At 38.8% G+C, this 20595-nt stretch overlaps 1 protein-coding gene across 1 annotated transcript; it reads right to left on the bottom strand.

Annotated features, from left to right (window-relative positions):
- Window positions 1-2371: 2371 nt before the first annotated feature.
- LOC133040448 (S-methyl-5'-thioadenosine phosphorylase) lies at window positions 2372-4452 on the bottom strand. The gene has a single exon (XM_061120172.1). It carries the CDS (start codon window positions 4394-4396, stop codon window positions 3545-3547), a length of 852 nt encoding a protein of 283 aa, XP_060976155.1. The 5' UTR covers window positions 4397-4452; the 3' UTR covers window positions 2372-3544.
- Window positions 4453-20595: the final 16143 nt, after the last annotated feature.

The following is a 20595-nucleotide window of genomic DNA, read 5'->3' as shown; positions in this document are numbered from 1 at the left end:
TCATATGGCAGTTCTATTTCCAGTTTTTTAAGGAATCTCCACACTGTTCTCCATAGTGGTTGTACTAGTTTGCATTCCCACCAACAGTGCAAGAGGGTTCCCTTTTCTCCACACCCTCTCCAGCATTTATTGCTTGTAGACTTTGGATAGCAGTCATTCTGACTGGCGTGAGATGGTATCTCACTGTGGTTTTGATTTGTATTTCTCTGATAATGAGTGATGTTGAGCATCTTTTCATGTGTTTGTTAGTTATCTGTATGTCTTCTTTGGAGAAATGTCTATTTAGTTCTTTGGCCCATTTTTTGACTGGGTCGTTTATTTTTCTGGAATTGAGCTGCAGGAGCTGCTTGTATATTTTTTGAGATTAATTCTTTGTCAGTTGCTTCATTTGCTATTATTTTCTCCCATTCTGAAGACTGCCTTTTCACCTTGCTTATTGTTTCCTTCATTGTGCAAAAGCTTTTAAGTTTAATTAGGTCCCATTTGTTTATTTTTGCTTTGATTTCCATTACTCTGGGAGGTGGGTCATAGAGGATCCTGCTGTGATTTATGTTGGAGAGTGTTTTGCCTATGTTTTCCTCTAGGAGTTTTATAGTTTTTGGTCTTACATTTAGATCTTTAATCCATTTTTGTGCATGGTGTTAGAAACTGTTCTAGTTTCTTTCTCCTATAAGTGGTTGAGCAGTTTTCCCAGAACCACTTGTTAAAGAGATTGTCTTCTGTCCATTGTATATTCTTGCCTCCTTTGGCAAAGATAAGGTATCCATAGGTGCATGGATTTATTTCTGGGCTTTCTATTTTGTTCCATTGATCTATATTTCTGTCTTTGTGCCAGTACCATACTGTCTTGATGACTGTAGCTTTGTAGTAGAGTCTGAAGTCAGGCAGGTTGATTCCTCCAGTTCCTTTCTTCTTTCTCAAGATTGCTTTGGCTATTCGAGGTTTTTTGTATTTCCATACAAACTGTGAAATTATTTGTTCTAGTTCTGTGAAAAATACCATTGGTACCTTGATAGGGATTGCATCAAATCTATAGATTGCTTTGGGTAGTATACTCATTTTCACAATATTGATTCTTCCAATCCATGAGCACGATATATTTCTCCATCTATTTGTGTCCTCTTTGATTTCTTTCACCAGTGTTTTGTAGTTTTCTATATATAGGTCTTTTGTTTCTTTAGTTAGATATATCCCTAAGTATTTTATTCTTTTCTTTGCAATGATGAATGGAATTGTTTCCTTAATTTCTCTGTTTTCTCATTGTTAGTGTATAGGAATGCAAGGATTTCTGTGTGTTAATTTTATATCCTTCAACTTTACTATATTTATTGATTAGCTCTAGTAATTTTCTGGTGAAGTCTTTAGGGTTTTCTATGTAGAGGATCATGTCATCTGCAAACAGAGTTTTACTTCTTCTTTTCCAATCTGGATTCATTTTATTTCTTTTTCTGCTCTGATTGCTGTGGTGAAAACTTCCAAAACTATGTTGAATAGTAGTGGTGAGAGTGGGCACCCTTGTCTTGTTCCTGACTTTAGGGGAAATACTTTCAATTTTTCACAGAATGTTTGCTGTGGGTTTGTCATATATAGCTTTTATTATGTTGAGATATGTTCCTTCTATTCCTGCTTTCTGGAGGGTTTTTATCATAAATGGATGTTGAATTTTGTCAAAGGCTTTCTCTGCATCTATTAAGATAATCATATGGTTTTTATCTTTCAATTTGTTAATGTGGTGTATTACATTGATTGATTTATGGATATTAAAGAATCCTTGCATCCCTGGGATAAAGCCCATTTGGTCATGATGTATGATCTTTTCAATATGTTATTGGATTCTGTTTGCTAGGATTTTGTTAAGGACTTTTGCATCTATGTTCATCAGTGATATTGGCCTGTAGTTTTCTTTTAATGTGGCATCTTGGTCTGGTTTTGGTATTAGGGTGATGGTGGCCTCATAGAATGAGTTTGGAAGTTTACCTTCCTCTGCAATTTTCTGGAAGATTTTGAGTCGGATAGGTGTTAGCTCTTCTCTAAATTTTTTGGTAGAATTCAGCTGTGAAGCCATCTGGTCCTGGGCTTTTGTTTGCTGGAAGATTTTTGATTACAGTTTCAATTTCTGTACTTGTGGTGGGTCTGTTAAGATTTTCTATTTCTTCCTGGTTCAGTTTTGGGAAGTTGTACTTTTCTAAGAATTCATCCATTTCTTCCAAGTTGTCCATTTTATTGGCAAATAGTTGCTGATAGTAGTCTCTTATGATCCTTTGTATTTCTGTGTTGTCTGTTGTGATGTCTCCATTTTCATTTCTAATGTTGTTCATTTGATTCTTCTCCATTTGTTTCTTTTTTTTTCTTTCTTTTTTTTTTTTGCTTCCATTTTTTTATTTTTAAAAAATCAACTCATGTAAAATAATTCATCAAATCATAAAAAGGTGTAGAAACAAAAAGTCAAATATCAGTTTTAAAAATATCTGACACACTATAATGTGTGTATATGGCCTCTTAAATAATTTAAGATTAGCTCCATATTAAACACTCAGCTTTTCTCACATTGTTGCAAACCCAAATATTGTTCTAACCAGAGTCAAAAATGGTCTTTTTAACAATATAAAGATGGAACTCAAACAGAACTCCTCTTAGCAGTGCCATCTTAACTTCTGCTGCATTACCCAAAACAGTGGGTTTTCAAGAACTGGATCTTTCTAAGCCCATTTTTATTTCTAAAACTTCACTATTTGATTATATTTATTGTAGAAAAATGTGAAGAAATGGAAAAAGTAAAAATTATCCAGTATCCCTCTTCCCAAATACAGTAGCAGAAGAGTGCATATATTTCTTTCTAGTCTTTGTACATAACTATGTAGAATTTTAAAACAAAATTAGTACTGTAAAATGCTTACATATCCTCATTCCATATTATATAGCAGCAATGTGTTTTGTACATTATGTGAAGCCATGATGTTCAGTTGGCTGCTTCACAGTCTAATTAAGAGCTTGACCATGATTTACCTCCATCTGTTAGATATTCAGATTGTTTTGAATATTTGCTATGATAACTATGTTATACATCCTTCTTTATTCATAATTATTTATATGTATCTCTGATAATTCCTTAAAGATAAATTCCCAGGAGTTTAACCAGCACAAAGACTATTTTTTAAGACTTTGATACATTTTAACCAAACTGCCCTCCAAAAAAATTATACCAACTTACAGTCACACCAGTAAATAGTCCAAGAGCTTTTCTTCTTCAAATTCCTTGGCAGCATAGGAATATTACTACCTTTATTCCTACAGATTTAATAGGGGAATGGTGAAAGGTGTCTTCTTTTTTTTCTTTTCTATAAGTATAATTTGCTTTCCTTCTATTATTTGAAGCAGTCCAAGTCTTTGAGAAGGCATCTCTGATGAATGCAATGTCTTATCACGTCTTCCTTGGGCAGCAAGGGCATGAAAGCTGCATATCTTTTCTATGTTTTCTCAAGCAGGAATTCACAAAAGGACTGGAATTTCAAAGCCTCCTGGTCTTCTGGGCAGCCATGCTATGTTAATGTCTTGGTAACAAAACAGAACACTGGGCCGTTTTCTTCATGTTATGGAGGGTTTCTGACCATTCCATGGATCCTATTTGAGGTATGGCAGTGAGAAGTAAGCTTTTGGCTTTATTGGCATTTTCTTTCAGGGTCTTTAAGACCCGGTCCACTGAAACCGCTTCCTCATGCTCCTTCCAGCAATCATAATCTGTTGCCATGGCGATACTTGCATAGCAAATTCCAACCTCCTTAGCAAGAACCACCTCTGGAACTGTGGTCATGTTGATAACATCCGCCCCCCAGGTTTGGAACATGATGCTTTCTGCCCGGGAGCTGAAACGAGGTCCCTCGATGGTGATGACTGTCCCTTTTGAGTGGCACCTGAGTCCTAGCTTCTTAGCAGTCTCTATGAGGACCTCTCTTGTTTTAGGGCAGAATGGCTCAGCCATTGGAATATGGCACACTCCTCTGGCACAGGAATGATTTCCATCATAGAAGGTCTGAAGCCTTCTGGTAGTCCTGTCAATGAACTGATCAATGATGATGATGTCACCAGGCTGAATCTCTTCCTTCAAGGAACCGCAAGCTGTGGTCACTATGACATGGGTACAACCCTCCTCCTTCAGAGCCCAGATGTTCGCCTGATAGTTGACTTTCGAAGGCATGATGGTATGTTGCCTCCCATGCCTTGCAAGGAGGACGCAATCAACATTCTTTATCTTCCCCAAAACTAAGGCATCAGAAGGCTTGCCAAATGGAGTATCCACATATTTTTCAGTTCTTCCCTCTAAGATTTCTGGATCATCTAGGCCTGTTCCACCAATTACTCCAATCTTCACGGCAGCGGGAGTGGCACATGAGGACATGTCTGGCGAGGAAGGAGCGGCGGCCACGCTCGGGATGGAGGCGGTGAACCGAGGAGCGGCGCCTCCATTTGTTTCTTGATGAGTCTGGCTAATGGTTTGTCTATTTTATTTATCTTCTCAAAGAACCAGCTTTCGGCTTTGTTGATTTTTGCTATGGTCTCTTTTGTTTCTTTTGCATTTATTTCTGCCCTAATTATTATTATTTCTTTCCTTCTACTAACCCCGGAGTTCTTCAATTCTTCCTTTTCTAGTTGTTTTAGGTGTAGAGTTAGGTTATTTCTTTGACTTTTTTCTTGCTTCTTGAGGTAAGCTTGTATTGCTATGAACCTTCCCCTTAGCACTGCTTTTACAGTGTCCCATAGGTTTTGGGTTGTTGTGTTTTCATTTTCATTCATTTCTATGCATATTTTGATTTCTTTTTTGATTTCTTCTGTGATTTGTTGGTTATTCAGAAGCTTGTTGTTCAGCCTCCACATGTTGGAATTTTTAATAGTTTTTCTCCTGTAATTGACATCTGATCTTACTGCATTGTGGTCAGAAAAGACACTTGGAATGATTTCAATTTTTTGAATTTACCAAGGCTAGATTTATGGCCCAGGATGTGATCTGTCCTGGAGAAGGTTCCGTGTGCACTTGAGAAAAAGGTGAAATTGATTGTTTTGGGGTGAAATGTCCTATAGATATCAATTAGGTCTAACTGGTCTATTGTATCATTTAAAGTTTGTTTCCTTGTTAATTTTCTGTTTAGTTGATCTATCCATAGGTGTGAGTGGGGTATTAAAGTTTCCCACTATTATTGTGTTATTGTTAATTTCCCCTTTCATACTTGTTAGCATTTGCCTTATATGTTGTGGTGCTCCTATGTTGGGTGTGTATATATTTGTAATTGTTATATGTTCTTCTTGGATTGATCCTTTGATCATTATGTAGTGTCCTTCTTTGTCTCTTTTCACAGCCTTTATTTTAAAGTCTATTTTATCTGATATGAGTATTGCTACTCCTGCTTTCTTTTGGTCTCTATTTGCGTGAAATATCTTTTTCCAGCCCTTCACTTTCAGTCTGTATGTGTCCCTTGTTTTGAGGTGGGTCTCTTGTAGAGAACATATATAGGGGTCTTGTTTTTGTATCCATTCAGCCAGTCTTTGTCTTTTGGTTGGGGCATTCAACCTATTTACATTTAAGGTAATTATTGATAAATATGGTCCCATTGCCATTTACTTTGTTGTTTTGGGTTTGTGTTCATACAGCCTTTCTGTGTTTCCTGTCTAGAGAAGATCTTTTAGCATTTGTTGAAGAGCTGGTTTGGTGTTGCTGAATTCTCTCAGCTTTTGCTTGTCTGTAAAGCTTTTGAATTCTCCTTCATATTTGAATGAGATCCTTGCTGGGTACGGTAATCTGGATTGTAGGTTTTTCTCTTTCATCACTTTAAGCATGTCCTGCCATTGCTTTCTGGCCTGAAGAGCTTCTATTGAAAGATCAGCTGCTATCCTTATGTGAATCCCCTTGTGTGTTATTTGTTGTTTTTCCCTTGCTGCTTTTAATATTTGTTCTTTGTGTTTGATCTTTGTTAATTTGATTAATATGTATCTTGGGGTGTTTTGCCTTGGGTTTATCCTGTTTGGGACTCTCTGGGTTTCTTGGACTTGGGTGAATATTTCCTTCCCCATTTTAGGGATGTTTTCAACTATTATCTCCTCAAGTATTTTCTCATGGCTTTTCTCTTTGTCTTCTTCTGGGACTCCTATGATTCGAATGTTTGGGTGTTTAACATTGTCCCAGAGGTCTCTGAGGTTGTCCTCATTTCTTTTAATTCTTTTTTCTTTTTACCTCTCTGCTTCATTTATTTCTACCATTTTATCTTCTATCTCACTTATCCTGTCTTCTGCCTCGGCTATTCTACTGTTGGTTCCCTCCAGAGTGTTTTTTTATCTCATTTATTGCATTATTCATTATACATTGACTCTTTTTTATTTCTTCTAGGTTCTTGTTAAAACTTTCTTGCATCTTCTCAATCCTTGTCTCCAGGCTATTTGTCTGTAACTCCATTTTGTTTTCAAGATTTTGGATCATTTTCACTATCATTATTCAGAATTCTTTATCAGGTAGATTCCCTATCTCCTCCTCTTTTGTTTGGTTTGGTGGGCATTTATCATGTTCCTTTACCTGCTGAGTATTTCTCTGACTTTTCATCTTGTTTATATTGCTGTGTTTGGGGTGGCCTTTCCATATTCTGGCAGTTTGTGGTTCCTCTTTATTGTGGAGGTTCCTCACTGTGGGTGGGGTTGGACAGGTGGCTTGTCAAGGTTTCCTGGGTAGTGAAGCTTGTGTCAGTGTTCTGGTGGGTGGAGCTGGATTTCTTCTCTCTGGAGTGCAGTGAAGTGTCCAGTAGTGAGTTTTGAGAGGTCAGTGGGTTTGGTGTGACTTTGGGCAGCCTGTATGTTGAAGCTCAGGATTATGTTCTTGTGTTGCTGGAGAATTTGTGTGGTATGTCTTGCTCTGGAACTTGTTGGCCCTTGGGTGGTGCTTGGTTTCAGTGTAGGTGTGGAGGCTTTTGATGAGCTCCTATTGATTAATGTTCCCTGGAGTCAGGAGTTCTCTGGTGTTCTCAGGATTTGGACTTAAGCCTCCTGCCTCTGGATTTCAGTCTTATTCTTACAGTAGCCTCAAGACTTCTCCATCTATACAGCACAAAACATCTAGGTTAATGATGAAAAGTTTCTCCACAGTGAGGGACACCTGGAGAGGTTCACAGAGTTACATGAAGAAGAGAAGCAGAAGGAAGGAGATAAAGGTGACTAGGAGGAGAAGAGGGGGAATCAGAAGAGGAGAGGTCAAGCTAGCCAGGAATCACTTCCCTATTTGCTCTCTACACTCTGGAACACTCAGAGAGGTTCACAGAGTTATATAGGGAAGAGAAGAAGGGGGGAGGAGACAGAGGTGACCAGGAGGAGAAAAGGGGGAATTAAATGGAGAGAGAGAGAGAGAGAGAGAGATCCAGCCAGTGATCATTTCCTTACATGTTCTCCACAGCCCCAAACACACAAAGAGATTCACAGAGTTAGGTAGGGAAGAGAAGGGGAAGGGAGAAGATAGAGGCGACCTGGTGGAGAAAAAGGAGAATCAAAAGGGGTAGAGACCAATCAAGCCAGTAATCACTCTCCCAAGCAAAAATGGGTACTGAAGATTGGGTTCTTAAAGGTACAAAATTGATAACAGATACCAAAAAGCAAAGATTTAGAATCTAGAGTAGATATTAGACTGTGAAAAATACAATATTAAAAAAAAAGAAAACAAAGTGACAAAAATCATAAAATATATATATGAAGTTTGCTTTAAAAATAGGGGTGTTTTTTTTGCAAGGTAATAGTAGATTATAAAAATGAAAATTAAAGGAGTAATAGAGGACTTAAAATAAATTTTTTTTTAATTTAAAAAGTGATAATAGTAAAAAATATATCTAGGAATTTCTCTGGAGCTGTTGTGGACAGTGTGGGATCAGTTCAGTTTCAGATAGTTCCTTTTTCTGGCTTATACTTCTTAAGATCTATAGGCCTCTTCCTATGTAGTCGGTGCTAACTACAGGGCTTTAATCTATTGCACCTGTCACTTCCAAAGCGATTCCCTCTGTATTTTGGCTTCTTCTGTTTGCTGGTCTCTTCAGTGTCTAATTTCCGCCATGACACAAGGGGCTGAAGGTGGTCACTTATCTAGGCTCACTTGTTCAGTCGTGCTGCAGGGAGGGAGGAACACTGCAAGCAAATATCACTGGTGTGTGTGGGGAGCGCTCGCAGTGTCTGGGCCACACTGGGTTTGCCCCGGCTCATGGCGTGTGTGCTTTCCCAGTCTACACTGCTCAGGCTCCAGGTTGCTCTGCCGGGAACTGTCTGAGGCGGGCCCTGGGTTGCATGCACTTCCCAGGTCTAAGCCACTTAGGTTCAGGCTCTCGAGTACTCCCCAAAGGCACAGACTTGGCTGGGCCTGCATTTTGTGCCCTTCCCAGGTCCGAGCAGCTCAGGTGACCAGGTGCTTGGTGAGTGCAGTCACCCCCACTTGGGGGCTGCATCTTATCGCCGCTCGGTTTTCTGGGTGTACAACGGGTGCGCCTTCTCAGGTGTGCTGTGTGTCTCTTCTGGGGAGCTGATCTCTGGCTGCGACCCTCCCGGCGGATGTCAACCATCCAGAATCCCAAGAACTCTTGATTAGCAATGGAGCCTGCTTGCAGTTTGGTGGATGATGCCTCTCTGGGGCCGTGATTGCCCCCTTCCGGCTCTGGCTGCCCTCCTCTGCCTGTCTCCAGCAGGGGATGGGCCAGTCCGCAGCCGGCTAGCTCTGCTCAGTCCTTTGTTCTGTGAGCGGGCCTGGCAGTGCCTGAGGTTAGGGCTTTTCACAGGATAGTTCTCCCTCTTTTTTTCTTTCTCTCTTTCTCTGGCTATCCCACAGTTTGGGTTGCTATCTCATGTTAGTTCCCTCAGATTGCCCTCAAGGCATTCAGGCCAGGTCCTTACCCTAAGCAATGCAGCCGGCGCCTCCCTGTTCAGCCCCCGCTTGCTGGTGATGGCTGCGAGTGCTGGGAGTTGCCGTTAGGCGTGTAATCTGTGGGTTTTAATTATTTATTTATTTACTTTTCCTCCCGGTTATGTCGCCCTCTGAGATTCCAAGATTCCCCACAGACCTGCCAGTGAGAGGGTTTCCTGGTGTTTGGAAACTTCTCCCTTCCCAGGATGGATCTCTGTTCCTACCTCTTTTGTCTTTTTATCTTTTATGTTTTTTCCTACCTCCTTTTGAAGACAATGGGCTGCCTTTCTGGGTGCCTGATGTCCTCTACCAGCATTCAGAAGCTGTTTCGTGGAACTTTCTCAGTGTTCAAATGTTCTTTCAATGAATTTGTGGGGGAGAAAGTGATCTCCCTCCGCCATCTTATTCCCATTCCTATTCCTCTGCCATTTTAGGACTGCCCCCCTCTTCATATTTTAAATCTTAGACCAAATGGAATTGCTTTTCATGAATAAAGTGGGGAAGGGGTCTAAATTCAACTTTTTTCCTTTATGCGTTTATCAATGAATTATTCATGGACAATTTTCTAAATAGTCCCATTGGTCTGAAATATTACCTTGGTCAGTTTCATAAATGAATGGAAAAAATAATGAGTGGGTCTTCTGATTTTGTGCCATTTGTTAATTTGGCTATACTTACTTTAATATCTCACAATCTTAATTATCCTTATAATATTTTTTATAATCAATTAAAGATCTGACAGGGCAAGTCCCATCCCTCTTATGACGTTATTCTGCTATAGGTGTGTCCAGGCTTTCTTCATCTCTATCTTCCTAGAATTAGCTTGTGAAGTCCCACAAAAACAGGGTTGGAACTTTAATTGAAACTGCACTTATCTACGGACTGGTCCAGGAAGAATGAAAATCTGTACAGTTTTGAGTCTTTCTATAGACAGAAAAACTAGGTCTAAGTTTCTGGTCAGATTTATTCTTAGGTACCTCACAGTTTGGGGGTTCTGTTTTATTTTGTTGTTGTTTTGCTGTTGTAAATGTTGTCTTTTCCCCCTTCTTTTTAAAAATGTTTTTCAAACTATTTGTTGCTGTTGCATAGAAATGTATTTGATTATTTGATTTTTTTAATTGAACTTTTAGCCAGCTAAACTCTTCTATTTTTTTCTACTTTTTTTTTTTTTTTTTTTGCTTGTTAGTTTCAGGTTTTTTGGCTCTGCCACATGGTTTATGAGATTTTAGTTCCCTGATCAAGGATTGATCCCAGGCCCATGGCAGTGAAAACACAGTGGAAGTGCAGAGTCCTGACCATTGGACTGCCAGGGAATTCCTTATTTTTTCTACTTTTTGTCTGTAGATTCTTTTAAGCTATATAGACAGCCATATCTGTGAATAATGACAATTTTATTTATTCCTTTCCAAAACTTGTGCTTTTCTTTCTTATATTGTGTTTCCTAGAAACTCCAATACAATGTTAAATAGAAGTAACATCAGACATTTTTTTTCTTCTTGCTCCTGATTTTAAAGGAAAAGCTTTTAAATTTCCATTGAGAATAATACTTGTTATAAAATTTTTGTAGATGCTTTTCATCACGCTAAGGAAGTTCTAATTCTAGTTCGCTTGCAGTTTTTATTTTTTTAATCATAAGTGGATGTTCAATTCTGTCAAATATTTCTCTTTCCATCCATTCTAATAACATGCTTTTTCTCCCTTGAACCTATAATGTGATGAACGACATTTATAGATTTTTCTAATGCTAAATCACTCTTGCTCTCCTGAATAAACCCAACTTGAACACAGATGATATATTTTTGTATATATTTGGAATGATATATTTCTTGAAAATTTAGTAGAATTTGCTGGTTAAACTATGTGACCCTGGAATTTTATTCTTAAGAATCTTTTACCACTTCAATTTCTCCATTACAGGAAGTATAGACTTTCTATGTCTTCTAAATGCATTTCTAGTGAATTACATTTTTCTAGGAATTTCTTTCCAGTTCATGTAGGTTTTCAAATTTATTGGTATGAAATATTTCAGTATTTTTTCATGTGTTTAGCCTCTGCTGGTCTGGATTTATGCCTCCTTTTATATTCCTAATTATTGTATATGCCTTCTCTTTTGCTTGGTTCATCTCAGAGTTTTCATCTACTTTAATAATCTTCTCAAAGAGTCAGCTTGGGCTTTGTTGAAGTTCATTATCTTTGTTTTTTATTTCTCTTTATTTTCTCTTTTCTTCTACTTTTCATGAGTAAATTGTTATTTTTCTAATTTAAGTTGGTTAGTTAGTTGCTAATTTTCAGTCCTTCTTTTCTTCCAATATAAATATTTACAGCTATATGTTTTCCTCTCTCTTCATGTAGTATGTAGTATTTAATAAAACTATTTAGCAGACTTTTACTACCAACTTAGTCATAAGTTTTTGGATTTCATCATGATTTCCAAATGTATGAGATTAAAAAAATTTTTTTTATATATACACATAATTGAGAAAAAATATGACTTGTCAATTCCTTGAAATTTATTGAGACTTTTCTTCTTACAGTTTGGTCCATTACTATTGAAAAAAATTCCATGTGTATTTGAAATGAATGTAGTTAAATTGTCTATTTAAGCTTAACTAAAGTTTTCAAATATTCTATATTATTTACTGATTTTTAGTATGCTTATCAAAGACATGTTTAAATCTTACAGCCTGATGGTAGACTTGTCAGTTTCTCCTTGTTCTGTATTACCTTTAACTTTACATTTTTGGAAACTATTGAAAAAGGAAAAATTACTGAATTAATCAGGAAATAGTTTTAAAATCTAACAATGATTTTTATTAAATACTCTTTCGTTTGATATTAATACCACAGATTTTTGAGGGGTTGGTATTTCCCTGGTACATATGTATTTTTTAAACTTTTTTCATTTTTCCTGCCAATTTGCTTCTAGTGCATATCTTGTACACAGCATATAACTGGATTTTATTTATTTATTTATTTTTATAACTGAATTAAAAAAAAATTCAATTTGGTAAACTTTTGACCAGTGAGTTTACATTTATTGTACTTATTGATATATTGCACTTGATGCTACCATTTTATTTTTACTATTTTTCTTTCCCCCAACTCTATGCATTTTCTTTCTTTTCTTCTCTCCTGCTTCCCCAGGGGGGTGAGTTTATTTTTGTTATTATATTTTTCTGTATTCTAATTGTTTTCTCTTTATAAATTTATAAATTATTCACTCTATTTCTGTTCTCTCAGTGGTTACCCTGGACATTTTACCAAACTTATTTGATAAGATCTAGTGGGATCGAAAATCCCATGGACGGAGGAGCCTGGTAGGCTGCAATCCATTGGGTCGCTACCAGTCGGACATGGCTGAGCGACTTCACTTTCACTTTTCACTTTCACACATTGGAGAAGGAAATGGCAACCCACTCCAGTGTTCTTGCCTGGAGAATCCCAGGGACGGGGGAGCCTGGTGGGCTGCCGTCTATGGGGTCACACAGAGTCGGACACGACTGAAGTGACTTAGCAGCAGCAGCAGCAGCAGCAGTGTCACATAGGGCTTCCCTGGTGGCTCAGACGGTAAAGAATCCACCTGCAATGTGGCAGACCTGTTTTCGATCCCTGGATTGGGAAGAACCCTTGGAGGAGGGCATGGTAACCCACACCAGTATTCTTGCCTAGAGAATCCCCATGGACAGAGGAGCCTGGCAGGTCTCAAAGAGTCGGACATGACTGAGCAACAAAGAACAAACAGCACAGCACAGTATCAAATAATACATTAAGCTTTTAATGAACAATTCTATGATTTTAGAACACTAATTTCAGCAAACACCCTGTCTGCTTATGTTATTACAGATCCAGCATTTTAGTGCTGTCCTTTTATAACCCCCTTGAATTAAACAATATAATACTCAGCTTTTTACATGAACAATATTTGCTTAGGTTTGGTGGCTCAGTCAGTAAAGAATCCACCTGCAATGCAGGAGACCAGGGTTTGATCTCTGGTTTGGGAAGATCCTCTGGAGAAGGAAATGGCAACCTACTCCAGTATTCTTGCCTGAGAAATTTAACCTAAGGATTCATGTTTTTCATCATTTTTGAAAATTTTCAGCCACCTCTTGTTTAGTCTTTCTTGCACGGAAATTCCAACTAGACAAATATTAGACTCACTTTTTCCTCCAAATCTATCATCTTTTTCTCATTTTAATTCTATTGTATCTCTATGATACATTCTACTCATTTCTTCAGTACTATCTTCCAGCTCGCTAATTTTCTTTTCAGCTGTGGTTAGTCTTCCAGTGAGTTTTTTTTTTTTTCACTTCAACAATTACATTTTTTTCATTTCTAGAACTTCTCTTTGTTTTTTTGTCCTTCAAATATGCCTCCTCATTGAAATAATTATTGCTTACTTTTCTGTGAGTCTTAAAACATTTCATGCATAGATATTCTGTATTCCATAGTTAACAGTTCCAGTATCTGCAGCACCTGGATGAATAATTCCATTATTTGCTGTTTCTACTGTTAAAATGTTTTACCTTTCCCTAGGCTTCATGTGCTTAATGAGCTACTTCTTGATCTCGCTGCTGCTGTTGCTAAGTCACCTCAGTTGTGTCCGACTCTGTGCAACCCTGTAGATGGCCGCCCACCAGGCTCCGCCGTCCCTGGGATTCTCCAGGCAAGAACACTGGAGTGGGTTGCCATTTCCTTTCCCAGTGCATGAAAGTGAAAGGTGAAAATGAAGTCGCTCAGTCGTGTCCGACTCTGAGTGACCCTGTGGACTGAAGCCTACCAGGCTCCTCCGTCCATGGGATTTTCCAGGCAAGAGTACTAGAGTGGGTCGCCAGTGCCTTCTCCGCTTCTTGATCTTAATCTGAGGGAATTTTGGAGGACTAAATTGGACAAACATTTCTTACAAGGATCACCATCTGTTTCTGGCAATGTCCAGGGGGGTTCAGCAACACGGTACTATTTCAGACCTCTAAGAGGTAAAAGGCCAGGCTCAGGTTCTCCATCTTGCTCCTGGTCCCAGCAAGTCAAATGACAGCAGTCATGCCACCTGCATTATGCTTTACGTCCATCTCCCATCCCCAGGCCTTCCACAACTTCAAATTCCTGCTGTGCATCAACAAGATAAGGTAGACATGTTTAGAGTGATTGCCCTTCCCTCAACAGAGGTCTAGCACGAGTCAGTGTCTGGGTCCAGGAGTACACCTCCCATAGGTGTATGCTCACCCATTATGAGTGAAAAGTCACAGAAATTTTCTCATCCTGATCTGCTAATAATGAGTCTTAGCATCAATATCTGCTTTGAATCTACCAGTTTTCTCATGCCCTTTCTAGCCCTGTTTACGTCAGCTATCACAAGAACCACGAGATTCCTAGGTCAACTCCCACACTCAGATCAAAGGGTCTATACATCCCTAACCCCTTTTAGCACCTTTCTCCAATTCCTGAACCTATAATGCCCTCTAAAATTCATGGCTCATCAAAATTGCCTTTCAACCTTTTTTTCTCCTGGATGCCCTCATCAACTTCTTGCAACAACAGAAATGTGGATTGCCCCTGAAAGCAGTTTTTCCTGCAGTCTTCCCAAATGCTGTTTTTCCTCTCTCACACCCCCTGTTGCCACTGGGCCTAAAGGTTTGGGTAGCATCTCCTTGTTCTTCAGTGCTTCTTTCAGATCTATCTCCCTCCTCTCCAAAATCTCTAGCTTTGATACTCATGTCATCAGAATAAGACCATTTATTTGGATGTCAATAAGATATGAAAAAGAAATGGAAGGTACAGACACCAGAAAGAGAAGAAACAAAATTATTCTTGTTCACAGATGACATAATAACCTATGCAGAAAACTCAAAAGAATTGACCAAAAAACTGTGAGTTTAATTATAAACTCATGATTATAACAAGGTTGCAGGAGACAAGATTAATATACAAAAAATCATTTTCCTATATACCAGTAATGAAGAAGCAGAATTTGAAATTAAAAACACATTACCATTACAGCACAGAGAACTTTCAGGGCAGTGAAAATACTCTGTATCATAATGATGGGTATATATATGTCATTTTACATTTGTCCAAACTCAGGTTATACACTACTAAGACTGAAGCCTCAGGTAAACTATGGACTTTGGATGACTAGTTATATGTCAGTGTATTTTAGGTTCATTAATTGTAACCAGTGGATGTTGCTAATGAGGGGAAAGTTATACATGTATGGGGATCCAAGGTATATGGGAAATCTCTGTAGTCTCCTCTAGATTGTGCTGTGAATCTAAAACTCCAGTAAAGATAGAGAAAACAAACTTATGGTCGCCAGGGGAAAAGTGGTGGTAAACTGGGATTGACATTTGCACATAACTAACAAGGACCACTGTATAGTGCAGGGCCAATCCCTCTCATACTCCCAGTAAGTTATTTTGTGAATATCAACAAACTGATTTTAAACTACATATTGAGAAGCAAAAGAACCAGCCAACTCAATAGACAATACAGACCCAATACAACTCCAAAGTTGGAAGACGCTCTATCCTACTTCAAGGTTTACTATAAAGCTAGAGTAATAAAAAGCATGTGCTATTGCAATAATAGACAATTAGATCAGTGGAACAGAACTACATAAACAGACCCAGATGAATACTGTCCACTGATCTTCAACAAAGATTTTTTTTTCAGCAACCCAATTACTGTCATTACACAATGGAAGTGACAAATAGATACAGGGGCTTCAGTTCAGTCACTCAGTCGTGTCCGACTCTTCGTGACCCCGTGAATCGCAGCACACCAGGCCTCCCTGTCCATCACCAACTCCTGGAGTTTACCCAAACCCTGTCCATTGAGTCGATGATGCCATCCAACCATCTCATCCTCTGTAATCCCCTTCTCCTCCTGCCCTCGATCTTTCCCAGCATCAGTGTCTTTTCAAATGAGTCTGCTCTTCGCATCAGGTGGTCAAAGTATTGGAGTTTCAGCTTCAGCATCAGTCCTTCCAATGAACACCCAGGACTGATCTCCTCTAGGATGGACTGGTTGGATCTTTTTGCAGTCCAAGGGACTCTCAAGAGTCTTCTCCAACACCACAGTTCAAAAGCATCAATTTTTCGGTGCTCAGCTTTCTTCACAATCCAACTCTCACGTCCATACATGGCCACTGGAAAAACCATAGCCTTGACTAGACAGACCTTTGTTGGCAAAGTAATGTCTGTGCTTTTTAACATGCTATCTAGGTTGGTCATAACTTTCCTTCCAAGAGGTAAGCGTCTTTTAATTTCATGGCTGCAATCACCATCTGCAGTGATTTTGAAGCCCAAAAAAATAAAGTCTGACACTGTTTCCACTGTTTCCCCATCTATTTGCCACGAATGATGGGACCAGATACCATGATCTTAGTTTTCTGAATGTTGAGCTTTAAGCCAACTTTTTCACTCTCCTCTTTCACTTTCATCAAGAGGCTTTTTAGTTCTTCTTCACTTTCTGCCATAAGGGTGGTGTCATCTGCATATATCAGGTTATTGATATTTCTCCTGGCAATCTTGATTTCAGCTTGTGCTTTTTCCAGCCCAGTGTTTCTCAGGATGTACTCTGCATATAAGTTAAATAAGCAGGGTGACAATATACAGCCTTGACATACTCCTTTTCCTATTTGGAACCAGTCTGTTGTTCCATGTCCAGTTCTAACTGTAGCTTCCTAACCTGCATACAGGTTTCTTAAGAGGCCAGTCAGGTGGTCTGGTATTCCCATCTCTTTCAGAATTTTCCAATTTATTGTGATCCATACAGTCAAAGGCTTTGGCATAGTCAATATAGCAGAAACAGATGTTTTTGTGGAACTCTCTTGCTTTTTCGATGATCCAGTGAATGTTGGCAATTTGATCTCTGGTTCCTCTGCCTTTTCTAAAACCAGCTTGAACATCTGGAAGTTCATGGTTCATGTACTGTTGAAGCCTGGCTTGGAGAATTTTGAGCATTACTTTACTAGCGTGTTAGATGAGTGCAATTATGCAGTAGTTTGAGCATTCTTTGGCATTGTCTTTCTTTGGGATTGGAATGAAAACTGACCTTTTCCAGTCCTGTGGCCACTGCTGAGTTTTCCAAATTTGCTGGGATACTGAGTGTAGCACTTTCACAGCATCACCTTTTAGGATTTGAAATAGTTCAACTGGAATTCCATCACCTCCACTAGCTTTGTTTGTAGTGATGCTTCCTAAGGCCCGCTTGACTTCACATTCCAGGATGTCTGGCTCTAGGTGAGTGATCACACCATTGTGATTACTCAAGGAGTTAGATATGATAGATTGAGTGCCTGAAAAACTGTGGACAGAGGTTTGTAATAGTTACAGGAAGCAGTGGTCAAAACCACTCCCAAGAGAAAGAAGTGCAAGAAGCAAAATGCTTGTCTGAGGAGGCCTTACAAATAGCTGAGAAAAGAAGTGAAAGGCAAAGGAGAAAAGCAAAGATATACCCATCTGAATGCAGAATTCCAAAGAATAGCAAAGAATAGTAAGAAAGCCTTCCTAAAGTGAACAATGCAAAGAAATAGAGGGAAACAACAGAATGGGAAAGACTAGAAATTTCTTTAAGAAAATTAGAGATACAAAGGGAACATGTCATACAAATATGGGCACAATAAAGAACGGAAATGGTATGGACCTAACAGAAGAGATTAAGAAGAGGTTTCAAGACAACACAGAAGACTATACAAAAAAGATCTTAATGACACAAACACAATGGTGTGAGCATTAACCTAGAACCAGACATCCTGTAGTGTGAAGTCAAGTGGGCCTTAGCATCACTATGAACAAAGCTAGTGGAAGTGATGGAATTCCAGCTGAGCTATTTCAAATCCTAAAAGATGATGCTGTTAAAGTACTGCACTCAGTATCCCAGCAAATTTGGAAAACTCAGCAGTGGCCACAGGACTGGAAAAAGTCAGTTTTCATTTCAATCCCAAAGAAGGGCAATGCCAAAGTTTGTTCAAACTACAGCAAAATTGTACTCACTTCACATGCTGGCAAAGTAATGCTCAAAATCCTCCAAGCTGGGCTTCAATAGTACATGAACCCAGAACCTCCAGATATACAAGATGGATTTAGAAAAGTCAGAGGAATCAGAGATCAAATTGCCAACATCCTTCAGATTATAGAAAAAGCAAGATAATTCCAGAAAAACATCTACTTCTGCTTCATTGACTACGATAAAGCCTTCGACTGTGTGGTTCACAACAAACTGTGGAAAATTCTTAAAAGAGATGGGAATACAAGACCAGTTAACCTGCCTCCTGAGAAATCTGTATGCCGGTCAAGAATTCAATAGCTAGATCCGGACATGGAACAATAGACCAGTTACAAATTGTGAAACAAGTATGTCAAAGCTGTATAGTGTCACCCTGCTTATTTAACTTATATGCAGAGTACATCATACAAAATCCCAGGCTGGATGAAGCACGAGCTGGAATCAAGATTGCCAGGAGAAATATCAATAACCTCAGATATGCAGATGACACCACCTTTATGGCAGAAAGCAAAGGAACTAAAGAGCCTCTTGAAGAAGGTGAAAGAAGAGAGAAAAAGCTGATTAAATTTAAAATCTCAACATTCAAAAAACGAAGATCATGGCATCTGGTCCCATCACTTCATGGCAAATGGCTGGGGAAACAATAGAAACTGACAGCTTTTATTTTCTGGGCTCCAAAATCATTGTGGGCTGTGACTGCAGCCATGAAATTAAAAGACGCTTGCTCCTTGAAAGCAAAGCTGTGACCAACTTAGACAACATATTAAAAAGTAGAGACATTACTTTGCCAACAGAGGTCCACCTAGTCAAAGCTGTTTTTCCAGTAGTCATGTATGGATGTGAGAGTTGGACTATAAAGAAGTCTGAGCACTGAAGAACTGACCCTTTTGAATTATGGGTTTTTAGAAGACTCTTGAGAGTCCTTTGAACTGCAAGGAGAGTAAACCAGTCAATCCTAAACGAAGTCAACCCTGAATATTCACTGGAAGCTGATGCTGAGGTTCCAATACTTTGACCACTTGATGAGAAGAGCCTATTCATTGGAAAAGACCCTGATGCCAGGGAGACTGAAGGCAGGAGGAGAAGGGAGGAGAGGACAGGGTGGTTGGATGGCATCACTGACTAATGGACGTGAATCTGACCGAGCTCCGGGAGACTGAGAAAGACAGGGAGGCCTGGTGCGCTGCAGTCCAAGGGGTCGCAGAGTCAGACATGACTGAATGCACTCAATTACTGTCATGCTGATTTTGAAGAAAGATAAAATGGTCTCATAGCTTATAAAGATTTAAAAACCAATCTGCTAGTAGAAAATGCAGTATATAAAGTTACATTTAATAACTGTTCCTTGTTTAAAGATCTGACATCAGAGATAGATGAAAAGGAGGTAAAAGACAGTGCGGATATGAGTAACATGGTCTTTGGAGTCAGACATGGTTAACATTTCTTCCATAAAGTAGATGTATGACCTGAATCTCTGAGTTGTATGTGTGTGCGCTCTTGTCAGTCGTGTCTGACTCTGAGACTCCATGGACTGTAGCCCACCAGGCTCCTCGGTCCGTAGAATTTTCCAGGCACATATACTAGAGTGGGTTGCCATTTCCTTCTCCAGGGGATCTTCCCAACCCAGGGATCAAACCTGCATCTCTTGTGTTTCCTGCACTGGCAGGCAGATTCTTTACCACTGCGCCACCTGTGTGTGTAAAATGGAATGGAAGTATCACCTTCTTCAGAGTAGTTATTAAGAACTTAACAAGATGTGTGTGTGTATTTGTGTAACTCTGTGTGTGTGTGTATATATCTCCACAATGTAGGTACTCAGTAGTAAAGGAGAATACGGCTATTAAGAAAAACCAGAGTCCAAATAATTCTCCTGGGTTTTGAGTCAAACAGACCTAAATTAGAATGCTGTTTCTGCCACTGCCATCTATGATCTTACTATGGTTCCAAGATAAAAGGTTACTGTATCTCTTCTCCTACTCCAAGGCTATATAATAGCCCAAGTAGAGAACATGAGCCAGTTTAAGTCAGTTACAAACAGGCCAAATTCTTGACTCAAAATACATCTATCTGCTTGGAATATGCAGAAAGCTGTGGTCAAGTAAACCTGGAATCTGGTCACTTTCCAGCCATATGATTTGGGGAAAATTACATAATCTCCTTCTGGTTTCTCATTCTTCAAATGACTTTTGCTAAAGTCAGCATGTTTAAAGACTTTAAGTAGAAAAAGTATTTTTGTTAAAGACTAATTTTCTTAGATATTTGCAATGAAAAGAGCTGGTCTCAAGGGTACCATTCCACATTTCATAATGGAAAGAAATACATAAGACTAAAATCTTTCATAACAGATATTCAATACCTTTATTGTGGAGGAAAAGATACAAAAATATAACATTCCCAAAAGCACAACTCTTAAAATGCTGGTTTTATTACAGGACTCAAAACTTTAATGGCATTCCCATAATACAGCCAGAAAGTAGAACAAGCCCTAAAGAAAAATGCAAAAATGCCAAGATCTTCTCCAACCACAATTATTTTTAATCCATGAAACAGAATTTCCTTACAAATTAGGTAGTTTTTATAGTAATGACATTTATCATTGATGTCATCTGTTTAATATATGACTATAGTCAGAAGGGAAGTTGGGCCTGCTATTTTTCCAGAAATTGAAAAATGTACCATCA

This window comes from Dama dama, chromosome 20 (genome assembly GCF_033118175.1).
Source record: "Dama dama isolate Ldn47 chromosome 20, ASM3311817v1, whole genome shotgun sequence".
Lineage (NCBI taxonomy): Eukaryota > Metazoa > Chordata > Mammalia > Artiodactyla > Cervidae > Dama > Dama dama.
The sequence above is the reverse complement of the archived record's forward strand: the minus strand, read 5'-3'. Positions and strand labels throughout refer to the sequence as shown.

Excerpts from the sequence above, each read along its gene's own strand:
- LOC133040448 (XM_061120172.1), bottom strand. The coding sequence starts at position 4,396 with ATGTCCTCATGTGCCACTCCCGCTGCCGTGAAGATTGGAGTAATTGGT.